Raw genomic sequence first — 13,173 nt, 5'->3', positions numbered from 1 at the left:
CCGAGAGCTTTGCCTTTCGGCTCAGCTCCTTCTTCACCACGACGGACCGATACAATGACCGCATAACTGCGGCCGCCGCACCGATCCGCCTGTCGATCTCGCGCTCCGTTCTCCCCTCACTCGTGAACAAGACTCCAAGATACTTGAACTCCTCCACCTGAGGCAGGAACTCTCCCCCGACCTGGAGGGTGCAAACCACCTTTTTCCGGTCGAGAACCATGGCCTCAGACTTAAAGGTGCTGATTCTCATCCCAGCTGCTTCACACTCGGCTGCAAACCGCCCCAGTGCATGCTGAAGGTCCTGGCTCGAGGGAGCCAACAAGACCACATCATCTGCAAAAAGCAGAGATGAAATCAAGTGGCTCCCGAACCGTACCCCCTCCGGCACTTGGCTACGCCTAGAAATTCTGTCCATAAAAATAATGAACAGAACCGGTGACAAAGGGCAGCCCTGCCGGAGTCCAACACGCACCGGGAACAGGTCTGACTTACTGCCGACAATGCGAACCAGACTCCTGCTCCGGTCATACAGGGACCGTACAGCCCTCAGCAGAGGGCCTCCGACCCCATACTCTCGGAGCACCCCCCACAGGATGCCACGTGGGACACGGTCGAAAGCCTTCTCCAAGTCCACAAAACACATGTGGACTGGTTGGGCAAACTCCCATGCGCCCTCGAGCACCCTGCAGAGGGTGTAGAGCTGGTCCAGCGTTCCACGGCCAGGGCGAAAACCGCATTGTTCCTCTTGAATCCGAGGTTCGACTATCGGCCGAATTCTCCTCTCCAGTACCCTGGAATAGACTTTCTCCGGGAGGCTGAGGAGTGTGAGTCACAAACATGTCCTGTTTAATTCTAACACGTACCCGATTCTTGTATTGTAGATAACAGTATCACATCCATGACACTAAGAGGAAGTGTAGAACTATATGTTGTCAGTGTCAAGTGTTAATTAATATCAAGTGGGGGGTAAACAACAACATGGACACAAACTCAGCGCTCCAGCATCTTCCTCCTTTTATTCTTCCTCTTCTCAGTCCCGTCACAGCTGAACTGTAGAACCATGTTGAACTCTCCACCTGTCAGACGCATTACTCCGCCTCAAATCAAATAGAAAATACCACAAAATAGTTCCTACAACTGGCATACTTGTATGCAGCTCCCTTTTCTTCTGAAAGCATAAACCATTGGGGCAGTTGTGTTAAATATTCATATAATAACAGACATAAATAAATGTTGTCTTCCAGAAGCATCAGTTTTATTCCCGTCTGGAGAGCTGAATTCAAACAGAAAAGCAGCCAGACTTTTACTCTCCGAGACCATCTGAGCTTCTGGACACTGTTGACCCATCTGGATGTTTTTCTACAACAGTCAGAAATGACTTTAGTGATGAAGACATGTGTTCACAGAGGGAGGAAGAGGAGAAGAGTTGGTGTGGAGGAGCAGCCGTCCTGCTGTCCTTTGTGTCAGGACGTCCTGAAGGATCCAGTCTCTAGCAGCTGTGGACACTGGTTCTGCAGACGCTGCATGAGCTCATACTGGGACCAGTCTGCTCCAGCAGGACCATCCTCCTGTCCCCAGTGTGGAAAAAGATCCAGAACCAGAGCTGGACTGCAGCCGTCCAGTCAGAGCAGAACTGTACCAGGTAAGACTGAACTTCTGTCTGCTGATGGAATCATTTCTGACAACTGGAAAGACTTTTGTTCTGTAGTTTCAGAGTTCTTCTTGTCTTTCAGCAGATGCCGGTCTGCAGGAGGTCCTAGATGAACACAAGACCAGTCTGAGGAGGAGATGTGAACATGTGACTGAAGGAACTGATGAACCAGGAAGTAGAACCCCCCTCAACAGGATCTACACGGAGCTCTTCATCACAGAGGGACTGAGTGAAGAGGTTGATACCCAACATGAGGTGAGGCAGCTGGAGACAGCTTCCAGGATGAAGAGCCTCCATGACACTCCAATCAGGTGCCAGGACATCTTTAAAGCCTTACCTGGCCAACGTGGAGCCATCAGAGTGGTTCTGACCAACGGCGTCGCTGGCGCTGGGAAAACCTTCTCGGTTCAGAAGTTCTCTCTGGACTGGGCCGAGGGCTGGGAGAACCAAGACGTCACCGTGGTGATTCTGCTCTCGTTCAGGGAGCTGCACCTGATCGGAGATGAGCAGCTCAGTCTTCTCAGGCTGATCCAGGTTTTCCATCCATCGTTACAGAAGCTCACAGCAGAGCAGCTGGCTGCCGGGAAACCGTTGTTCATCTTTGACGGCCTGGATGAAAGCAGACGTTCCCTGGACTTCAACAACGGTCCGGTCGTGTCTGACGTCACACAGAGCTCATCGGTCAACGTGCTGCTGACCAACCTCATCCAGGGGAACCTGCTTCCCTCAGCTCTCATCTGGATCACTTCCAGACCTGCAGCAGCCAATCAGATCCCTCACAAACACGTGGACAGGGTGACAGAAGTACGAGGCTTCACCGACGGCCAGAAGGAGGAATACTTCAGGAGGAGGTTCAGGGATGAAGAGCGGTCCAGCAGCATCGTCTCCCACATGAAGACATCCAGAACCCTCCACATCATGTGTCAACTCCCGGTCTTCTGCTGGATCACTGCTACAGTTCTGGACCACATGTTGACCACAGAGCAAAGAGGAGAGCTGCCCAAGACCCTGACTGACATGTTCTCCCACTTCCTGCTGGTCCAGACCAAGAGGAAGAAGAACAAGTACCAGGAGGGACATGAGACGAGTCCACAGGAGCTGACGGAGGCTGACAGGGACCTTCTTCTGAAGCTGGGGAGGCTGGCGTTTGAACATCTGGAGAAAGGAAACATCATGTTCTACCAAGAAGACCTGGAGCAGTGTGGTCTTGATGTCCCAGAGGCCTCGGTGTACTCAGGAGTTTGTACCCAGATCTTCAGGAGAGAGTGTGAGGTCTTCCAGAAACCCGTCTACTGCTTTGTTCATCTGAGCATCCAGGAGTTCCTGGCTGCAGTCTACGTGCTGCACTGTTGGTCCACCAGGAACACAGATGTGCTGGAGAACTTCCTGGGAGGAAACTACAGATACTCATCTCTGGATGACTTCCTGAAGAGAGTCATGCAGAAATCCCTGGAGAGTAAAAATGGACACCTGGACCTGTTTGTCCGCTTCCTTCATGGTCTTTCTGTGGAGTCCAACCAGAGACTGTTAGGAGGTCTGCTGAACCAGGGGGAGAACGATCCAGAAACCATCCAGACAGTCATCAAAAACCTGAAGCTGATGAACACTGACAGAATCTCTCCTGACAGAAGCATCAACATCTTCCAGTGTCTGATGGAGATGAACGACCTCTCAGTTCATCAGCAGATCCAAGAGTTCCTGAAGTCAGAGAACAGATCAGAGCAGGAACTCTCTGATATCCAGTGTTCAGCTCTGGCCTACATGCTGCAGATGTCGGAGGAGGTTCTGGATGAGTTGGACACGAACAATTACAAAACAACATGGAGCGGTGGACAGAGACTGATTCCAGCTGTGAGGAACTGCAGAAAGGCTCGGTGAGTCCAGATGGATCAATAACACCATCAGTTAGCAGTTCACTTCTTCAAATCTGGGTTTGATCTTGACAATGAAAACTTTTGAAGTCGGATGTGTTTGTTTTATTCTGGTTCACCTCAAGTTACCTCAACCAGAGGTTCATGTTTCAAACACTTGATCTAGTTGATGTTTTTGCTGCTCAGAGATGAATCTATGTAACGGAGAAAGATGAAACATCAGAACCACCGGGGAGTTTTGTTGATGTGAACTTACAGACAGTTTTACAGAGAACTCATCAGATCAGACATTTTCATTGAGATTATTGAAGAAGTTTACAAGTTTAAACGGCTCAGAGTTGTAAACCTACAATAGTTTTATGTGGACACAGTTGTACTTGGTACGTGACTTTAATTCTAGTAACTCTGGTTCTGTGATCTCCTGCACCGTCCTGTAACTCCTGTGGGTCAGTCTGGCTTTAAATCAGACTTTATTACAACTGACATCATGTTTTCTCTCATCACAGATTTGTTGACTGTCATCTCTCAAAGACTCACTGTGAAGTTGTTGCGTCCGCTCTGAAGTCCAACCCCTCCCATCTGACAGAACTGGACCTGAGTCAGAACCAGAAGCTGCAGGATTCAGGAGTGAAGGTTCTGTCTGGTGGACTGGAGAGTCCAAACTGTAGACTGGAGACTCTGAGGTCAGTCCACTGGAGATGTTTCCACATTTATACAGTTATCATCCTCCAAAGATGTAACTGTCTCCAAAAGTTCTGTCTCTAATAGAATAGAATAGAAAAGAATAAACTAATAAAAATAGAATAGAATATAGTAAAATAAAACAGTACATTGGAATTCTTTTGCGTTCTCCCAGTCAGGCAAGTTAGAAATACACATAAATAACTATATAACAACAATAAACATATAGTGCAATAACAACCATGTACATATGATACAAAAATATATTTACCAATATTCAATGTCCTTGTATAGCTGAGGACCCTGAGTTGCATTCACCGTCAAATACAGGACATTTACCAGGTAGATGAGAGATTTATTGCACATTTTACTTCTGCTTTTGTAAGTATTGTATTGTACGTTGTGACGGGGTTGAGCTTTCTCCACCAGAGCTGCAGTGTGTTCTGCTGTTCCAGCTGAGGCTCTCACTGATCTGAAGGCCCAGGAACCTGGAGCTCTCAGTCCGCTCAACCACAGTCCCCTGAGGAGAGGAGGCTGCAGAGGGGGGGCTTTTTTCCTGAAGTCCAGGATGAATTATTTTGTTCTGTCCAGGTTCTGAACCAGATCATTGTCTCCCCCATAGACAGTGATTTTGTGGATCAGGTTCCTGTGCAATGACTCGTCCTTCCCTGTAATCAGACCAAGGACGGTGGTGTCGTCCACGTCCTTGATGGGGATGTTATTGTCCTGGTTGGAGGTTCAGTCATATATGTAGAGGGAGAAGAGTTGTGGGCTGAGGCAGCAGCCCTGCAGGGTTCCTGTGCTCACTGTGAGCTCAGCAGACCTTCTCTCCCATCCTCACCACGTGTGGTCTGTCTGTGAGAAGGTCCAGGATCCAGTTCCAGGTGGGAGCGGGAACTTCCAGGTCTGCCAGCTTCGTGGTCGGCTTCAGCGGCCTGATTGTATTGAAGGCTGAGCTGTAATCCAGGAACAGAAACCGTGCATCGGTGTCATGAGAGTCCAGGTGTTGCAGAATTGAAGTGCCAATGCGACCGCATCGTCCACTGATCTGTTGGAGCGCTGTTGGTCTCACTCAGAACAATGAACCCCCGGGACTCTGGGACATGCACAATACTTCCTATGGAGCTGTTTTTAACTTGTACAAATGGCAGTAAACTCTATTCTATTCTAGCAGAAACCCCCAGTATGTCCATTAAAAGGTGAACATGTCAGAGGAACAACAAGGAACCAACATTATGGATATAATAGAACTTTAAAACCTGTTTTATAAAGTCCCGATACCAGTGATGACCCACATGAACCTGATGACAAATTTGATATTTGAAGAACTTACTTTTTGTTCAGATTGCAGGACTGCAGGATGTCAGAGATCAGATGTTCTTCTCTGGTCTCAGCTCTGAAGTCCAACCCCTCCCATCTGGAACATCTGGACCTGAGTCTGAACAAGCTGCAGGATTCAGGAGTGAAACATCTGTGTGGTTTCCTGGAGAGTCCAGACTGCAGACTGGAGACTCTGAGGTCAGTTCACAGATTTAAAACATCGTAGACGCTTTGAAAAGTCAGTCCAAACAGATCCTCCACAAACACAGATGAAACTAAGGAGTGTGTTCAGTCAGAGACGTCTTCAGGTTCTCCGTCATACAGACGGCTGCAGGAGATCATTCCTGAACATAACTGCAAACTTCTAGAAAGACTCTTTCTAATGACTCGGTAACACTGACTTTCTGCTGCAACCATCAGTTCCCTTTAGAGGTTAATATAGTATAATTTATTTAATTAAACATGTCCAGACGTTTATTTCTCCCTTCTCTCCTGGAAGAGATGTGTGATGATGTTTAAAGTGTAAAAGTTGGAGTTGAAGTTTAAAGTGCAGTCTGAGTGGAAGTGTAGCGCCTCTCCAGTGGATGTGACCAGAACGAGGTGCTGACCTGAGTTCGTTGAACCTTCAGAGAACTTGGGGTACACATGTCAGGAAAATTATTAAACATTTACTTAAAGAAAACTGAAATAGCAGTTAAATATTGCTTTCAAAACTCTTCAGAAACACTTCCAACCCTCAGGATGATAAAAGCATTCAGAATGATCTCTATCAAACTCAGAGACGTCCTTGGAGCCCAGATAATTAACTTATAGCCCACAGTAAAATAAAGTAATCTCAAATGTCCAAATGTTGCAGCCACCAACAAATGAAGGCTGAATAAGACAATGGTCCCTTCAGAGACGTTGCACCACCCCAGTCTTGGAGGATGAGCAGAGATATCCAGCAGCTGCAGAGATGACTCAGCCTCACGGTCGCCTCCGTCCGTCTCCTCACACGGCGACGCTGTCAGGCTCCATCACTTCTCCGTCAGGCTCACAGATCCACCCGGTCTCTGCCGATTTAGCCTGCAGGCCGCTAGCCTCTTAACAAAGTCCATTAGGACGGTCTTAGCAGCAACTCGGTCAAAGTCTTCATGAATGAGTGACTTGAACTGACCGACTCTACCACCACTTCAGTTTCTGAGAGTCCTGGTTGGACACCTGAGAGTCTCCCGTCACAGCAGATAACACGTGTCATCCTGCAGCAGACGTCCTGCATCCTCCCCCACAGCTGTAACTCCGCCCCCCTCCCCACTACAAACATTCAGTCGTATCCTTGGCCCCTCCCACCCTCGAATGCAATTGGCTCTTCACAACAGAATTACCAAATAAAATATATTCACTTAACTTCCATATTTGTCCTTTTTCTTATTTTAACAAACGCAATGAGCATGGTTCTGGACCCTGGAGTGGACAGGCTCAGTAATGCAGGCGGACACAGGAGTTGGCAGTCAGCAAGTATTGTTAAGCAATACATGAATGATGTGGGTCTTTGCGATACATGGCGCTCTTTACACCCAACCCTTAGGAACTACACTTTTTTCTCAGCTGTTCATCACTCATACTCTAGGTTAGATTATTTTTTAGTCAGTAGCTCTCTGATGAGAGATATCTCAGAATCACAAATTCCCCCAATCAATATTAGCGATCACGCACCTGTTTCTTTCACTCTGGGGAAGAGGGGGAGCGTATCATCCTCCAAAATTTGGAGATTTAATACATCATTGATCAAAGACCCTGACTTTACACATTTTTTTAAGAAAGAATGGGATATATTTTTGCAAAATAACGACCAGCCGGAAATATCAGCGAGCGTTCTATGGGAAGCAGGAAAAGCAGTAATGCGAGGCAAAATAATTTCCTTTTCCTCAAATAAGAAAAGGAAAGACAACTTAAAAACAAAAGAATTAGAATGTGAAATAAAAACGCTAGAGGAGGCCTTCCAGACCTCTGCAGACGAACGTATCCTTAACAGAATAAGGAAAACTAAAATAGAATTAAATAAAATAATTGATGCAAAAACGCAGTTTCTAGAACAAAGGCTTCGCCTGGAAAATTTTGCACATGCTAACAGATCAGGAAAATATTTAGCCAATCAATTAAAAATAAACAAAGAAAAAACAACCATAACATCTATTAAGGACCAGTCAGGGGAAGTTACACATGATCCCTGTTTAATAAATTCAGTCTTTAGAGACTTTTACTATAAATTATACTCGTCAAAAATTGAACCATCTGATCAATCCATTAATGAGTTTCTTGGAATAATTAACCTGCCGAAGTTACATCAGGAACAGGTTACGAATTTAGACTCACCGCTCTCAATAGGAGAACTCCATGAAGCTCTTCAACATATGCCCAATAATAAAGCTCCGGGCCCAGATGGTTTCCCAGCTGAATTTTATAAGGAATTCTGGAGCATATAAGCACCAACATTTTATAAAATGATCCTAAATGTTAGGGAGAATAAAAGCTTACCCTTAAATATGAACTCTGCTAATATTAGTCTTTTATTAAAACCGAACAAAGATCCCTTGCTCCCATCGAGCTACCGCCCAATTTCATTGATAAATGTAGACCTTAAAATAATTAGCAAGGCCCTTACTGAACGTCTGAAAAGAGTCACCCCTTCTATTATACATCTGGATCAAACAGGCTTCATTAAAGGTAGACATTCTTCTACTAATATTCGCAGATTATTAAATATTATAGACTATTCGAGTATCAATAAACAGGAAACTACTATTATATCCTTAGACGCGGAAAAAGCATTCGATCGGGTAAATTGCAAGTTACTATTGGCAACTTTACATAAATTTGGATTTGGCGAATCTTTCATTGACTGGATAAAAATATTATACAGCTCTCCCAAGGCACGTGTAAGGACAAATGATCAAATCTCTACAAGTTTTAACTTGCAAAGAGGCACTAGACAGGGTTGCCCCCTCTCTCCCTCATTATTTGCAATATTTATTGACCCTTTAGCAGCAGCTATTAGACAAAACCAGAATATTAAAGGTATACAATGCAAAATATTAGAGCACAAAATAAGTCTTTATGCGGATGACGTACTCCTCTTCCTCCGGAACTCACGATCTTCACTATCACAGACAATTGCACTTATAGAGGGATTTTCATCTCTGTCTGACTATTCTATTAATTGGTCTAAATCCACTGTTTTGGGCTTCCGGGTTAGCGATACATGGGGTGAGACGTGTGTAGGGGAGCTCCTGCAGAGTTAATTTAATTTTTCATTTATCGGCACTATTTGCATTATTCCCACGGCTTGAGTTTGAGCTAACTTCTTCTCGACGCGGTAACATTGGCAACTTACCACGAAAATGCCTCCAAAGTCCAATAAAGCGGGGAATATCCCTCCAACTAACCCGCGGCCTGCTGCTCACGCTGTCCCCTCGCCCCGCGGTGATTCTCCTCCCCCGGAGAACACCTGCGCCGCGCCGGCTCCCGCCGCGGAGTTCAGCCAGCTCAAGACGGAACTGCTCTCTGCTCTTCGCAATGATGTTGCGGCTATATTTAATGCTGCTACAAGCAGCATTGAGTGACAATTTAATTTCTATTAAGTCCGAGCTGCTTTCCCTTAAAACGGAACTTTCTGGCAGTATTTCCTCCATGAAAGCAGACTTCGCGGGACTCACAGCTGCAGTTACGGGGATGGAGCAGTCTCTTTCCATCTGCTCAGACAACATCGTTGCTCTCCAGAAAAAAGTTGATCACTTGTCGAAAGAATGTGTGCGGCTGGAAGACAGATGCGAGGATTTGGAGTCAAGGTCTCGTCGTCAGAACATACAGATTATTGGTGTCCCGGAGGAGGATCCTGATTCTTCATCTGCAGCCAGTGTGTCCAAGCTGTTATAAGAAGCCTTCGCCCTTGACGCGGAGCCGCTGATTGACAGGGCTCACCGTACTCTCATGCCAAAGCCCAAGCCCGGTGACCGGCCCCGTGCTATAGTGGCCAAGCTTCATTATTACACGGACTGCGCTGATATCCTCAGAAAGGCGAGAGAGCGGCAGCAGATAAAGGTACGGAATATGACCATCTCTGTCTTCCCGGACCACACCGCCAAGACAGCGCGGGCGCGCGCTGCCTTTAATGATGTGCGCCGTCAGCTGCGGGAGATTGAAGGGATCCGGTTTGGATTGCTGTACCCCGCCCGGCTGCGTGTAACCCATGAAGGCCAGCAACGGGACTTCACGTCGCCAGATGAAGCCTTGGCATTCATCAAGAAAATTAAAAAAGTGACTCCCAGCTAGTTTTCTGGGATGATTTATCCAGCTTGCTGTCCATGCGGGACTCTGGCCCTTGGTGAGTGAGTCAATTCAGAAAATGGGACTTTATGTCGTAATTTTTTTTTCTTTAACTATCAATGGGAACAGCAACGTTTACAATTGAAGGCCTAATAATTTATCTATATCTATATATCTATATATATATATATATATATATATATATATATATATATATATATATATATATATATATATATATGTATCATTGTTCTACAGGCCAAAGATCTCCTTAATTTACTTAATGTTTGTTGTTACCCTGACAAGACAGTGATTGTCAGAATGGCTAAGATTGTTGGTCTTATATGCCTCATATTTTTACTTATTTTTTTTTACCATTTAACTCTGCAGGAGCTAATCTTGTTTTTGTTTTCGTATTTAGCTTTATAGTCGAAAGCATCTTTTTTGAGAATGGCTTCCTTTGAAGCCTGCACGGCTGTTTCCATCGTTTGGGGATGGGAACATCTAATGTGCGATGGGTGGGTGGGCGGGTGTTATGGGTTGTTGGCTTTTGGGCTATGTCTCTGTAGGTATGTATATACTCCTGTGTTTTGTTTTTTTTGGTTTTCCCTTTTACCTCTTTTTCTTATATTTCCTTTTGTGGTGGGTGAGTCTGTTTTATTTCTCTCAAAGAAGTATGCCTATATGAACGATCGTAATCTGCACAAGCCTGATACTGGATCGAACATTAGATTCACTAGCTGGAATGTTAAAGGTGTGAATAATCCAATTAAGCGATCAAAGATTTTTTCACATTTGAAACGCTTGGACACTGACATAGCTTTCCTTCAGGAAACTCATTTGCGAAATAAAGATCATTTCAGACTCAGACGTTCTTGGGTGGGTGATATTTTTCTTTCAAACTTTGATTTTAAGTCTAGAGGGGTAGCAATTTTGATCAACAAAAGAGTCAATTTCTCCGTCTCCAGGACCATATCCGATAAGAATGGTAGATATCTTATTGTTGCGGGCACTCTATACTGTAACCCTGTATTGTTGGTGAATATATATGCCCCTAATTTTGATGACCCCAATTTTACAGGCTGTTTGGCAACCTCCCGTTCTTAAATACACATATTGCAATATTGGGCAGTGATCTGAATTGTGTTATTAATCCTTCTTTGGACCGTTCGAATCCTCGTACTTTGACTCAATCCTCTATGTCGAAATCTATTTCCGATTTTACAGTCAAGAACGGGCTTGTTGATCCGTGGAGGTTCTCACATCCTGGAGATAAGGAATTCTCTTTTTTTTTCACAAGTACATCAGTCATATTCCCGTATTGACTATTTTTTTGTTGATGGCTCTCTTCTCTCCAAAGTTACTTCTGTGGTATACCACCCAATTGTTATTTCGGACCACGCCCCTCTAACTTTGAATATAACATTGTCTGAGCGCCCCCGTTTTTCTTCTCCCTGGAGGTTTAATCCATTGCTTTTATCCGACGATCTATTTAATGTATCTGTATCTCAATTCAATTCAATTCAATTTTATCTATATAGCGTCTAATACAACAGAGTTGTCTCTAGACGCTTTACAGAGACCCATACCCAGAACATGACCCCCGAGCAGTTATTACATAAACAATGGCAGGTAAAAACTCCCCTAGTGGGAGAAAAACCTTAAGCCAAACAGTGGCAAGGAAAAACTCCCCTTTAGGAGGGAAGAAACCTTGAGCAGGACCAGGCTCATAAGGGGGGACCCTCCTGCCGAGGGCCAGACTGGTGGGTCAGGGACGGCAACAGCACAGCAGGCAGGTGGAAGCAGCAACGGGATGACCAGGGGTGGGGACCGCAGGCCAACACGCAGCTCCCGAAGCTACGGCCCAATCAGCAAGTCCCAGGTTGGGGTGCAGGGTCAGGGAAAGACTTGTGCTCCGTAATGCAAGCTACAAGCCACCCACGACCACCTGCAGGACAAAAGAGAGAAAAGGGAGGAGAAGGGGGGGCCAGCAACGGGATGACCAGGGGTGGGGACCGCAGGCCAGCACGCAGCTCCCGAAGCTCCGGCCCAATCAGCAAGTCCCAGGTTGGGGTGCAGGGTCAGGGAAAGACTTGTGCTCCGTAATGCAAGCTACAAGCCACCCACGACCACCTGCAGGACAAAAGAGAGAAAAGGGAGGAGAAGGGGGGGCCAGCAACGGGATGACCAGGGGTGGGGACCGCAGGCCAGCACGCAGCTCCTGAAGCTCCGGCCCAATCAGCAAGTCCCAGGTTGGGGTGCAGGGTCAGGGAAAGACTTGTGCTCCGTAATGCAAGCTACAAGCCACCCACGACCACCTGCAGGTTCCGGTGTCCGGCAAAGGATGCTGCAACATGGACAAAAGAGAGAAAAGGGAGGAGAAGGGGGGGCCAGCACAAGAAACTACAGGAGCGACTCTGACACACTAAAGTTTACACTACCTAGAGATTTACCAACACCAGCTAGAGGTTTACTAAACACTAACTATAGGCTTTACTAAACAGAAATGTTTTAAGTTTAGTTTTAAAGGTGGAGGTGGTGTCAGCCTCCTTAACCCAGATTGGAAGTTGGTTCCATAGTAGTGGTGCCTGATAGCAGAACGCCCGCCCTCCAAATCTACATTTAGATACTCTAGGAACTACGAGTAAACCTGCACTCTGAGAACGGAGAGTGCTCTGTATCTGCTTCAATAGATGATTTCATTGCACTAAACAAAACAGATTCTACCAATTTTTCACTAGTATGGGAATCACTCAAAGCATATTTGCGAGGACAGATTATCTCTTATTCAGCTTACGCCAGTAAAATCCGCAGGGCTAAATTACAGGAGCTCACGTCTAAAATTCCGGACATAGACAGACTAAACTCAGTTAACCCAAGTCCGAATTTACTGAAACAAAGGCTTTATTTGCAGTCAAAATTCGATCTTATTGCGACAGCAGATGCTGAACGGCTCCTATTACGCGCTCATGCCAACTACTATGAACACGGCGATAAACCAAGCAGGTTATTGGCTCACCAATTAAAAAGGCAAGCAACGTCAAGAATGATTCCCAGTATTAGAGACTCTACAGGCACGCTAACCACCGATCCGATCGCCATCAACACAATATTTAAGTCATACTACCACTCTCTCTGTGAATCAGAATCTCCACCTGACACAGCAGAAATGACCTCCTTTCTTGATAATATCACTGTCCCTACTATTAACTTGGATGTGGCTAATGGCCTCGATGCTCCTTTCAGCTTGCAAGAAATTGCTGCCGCCATTGAAGCTATGCAAAGCAACAAAGCACCTGGTCCCGATGGGTTCGGTGCTGAGTTTTTAAAAAAATTCAAAGACAA

At 45.8% G+C, this 13,173-nt stretch overlaps 1 protein-coding gene across 1 annotated transcript in view; it reads left to right on the top strand.

Annotated features, from left to right (window-relative positions):
- The window catches only part of LOC133423116 (NACHT, LRR and PYD domains-containing protein 14-like), a 43,851-nt gene that overhangs the window by 11,607 nt on the left and 19,071 nt on the right, over positions 1–13,173 (top strand). Inside the window, exons 5-8 of the mRNA XM_061713251.1 lie at positions 1,407–1,642; positions 1,734–3,525; positions 4,029–4,205; positions 5,548–5,721. Of these exons, the coding sequence (XP_061569235.1) occupies positions 1,407–1,642; positions 1,734–3,525; positions 4,029–4,205; positions 5,548–5,721 (2,379 nt within the window). The remainder of the gene's footprint in view (positions 1–1,406; positions 1,643–1,733; positions 3,526–4,028; positions 4,206–5,547; positions 5,722–13,173) is intronic.

This window comes from Cololabis saira, chromosome 22, assembly GCF_033807715.1.
Source record: "Cololabis saira isolate AMF1-May2022 chromosome 22, fColSai1.1, whole genome shotgun sequence".
NCBI lineage: Eukaryota > Metazoa > Chordata > Actinopteri > Beloniformes > Belonidae > Cololabis > Cololabis saira.
This window is presented reverse-complemented; position numbering and strand designations above follow the sequence as displayed.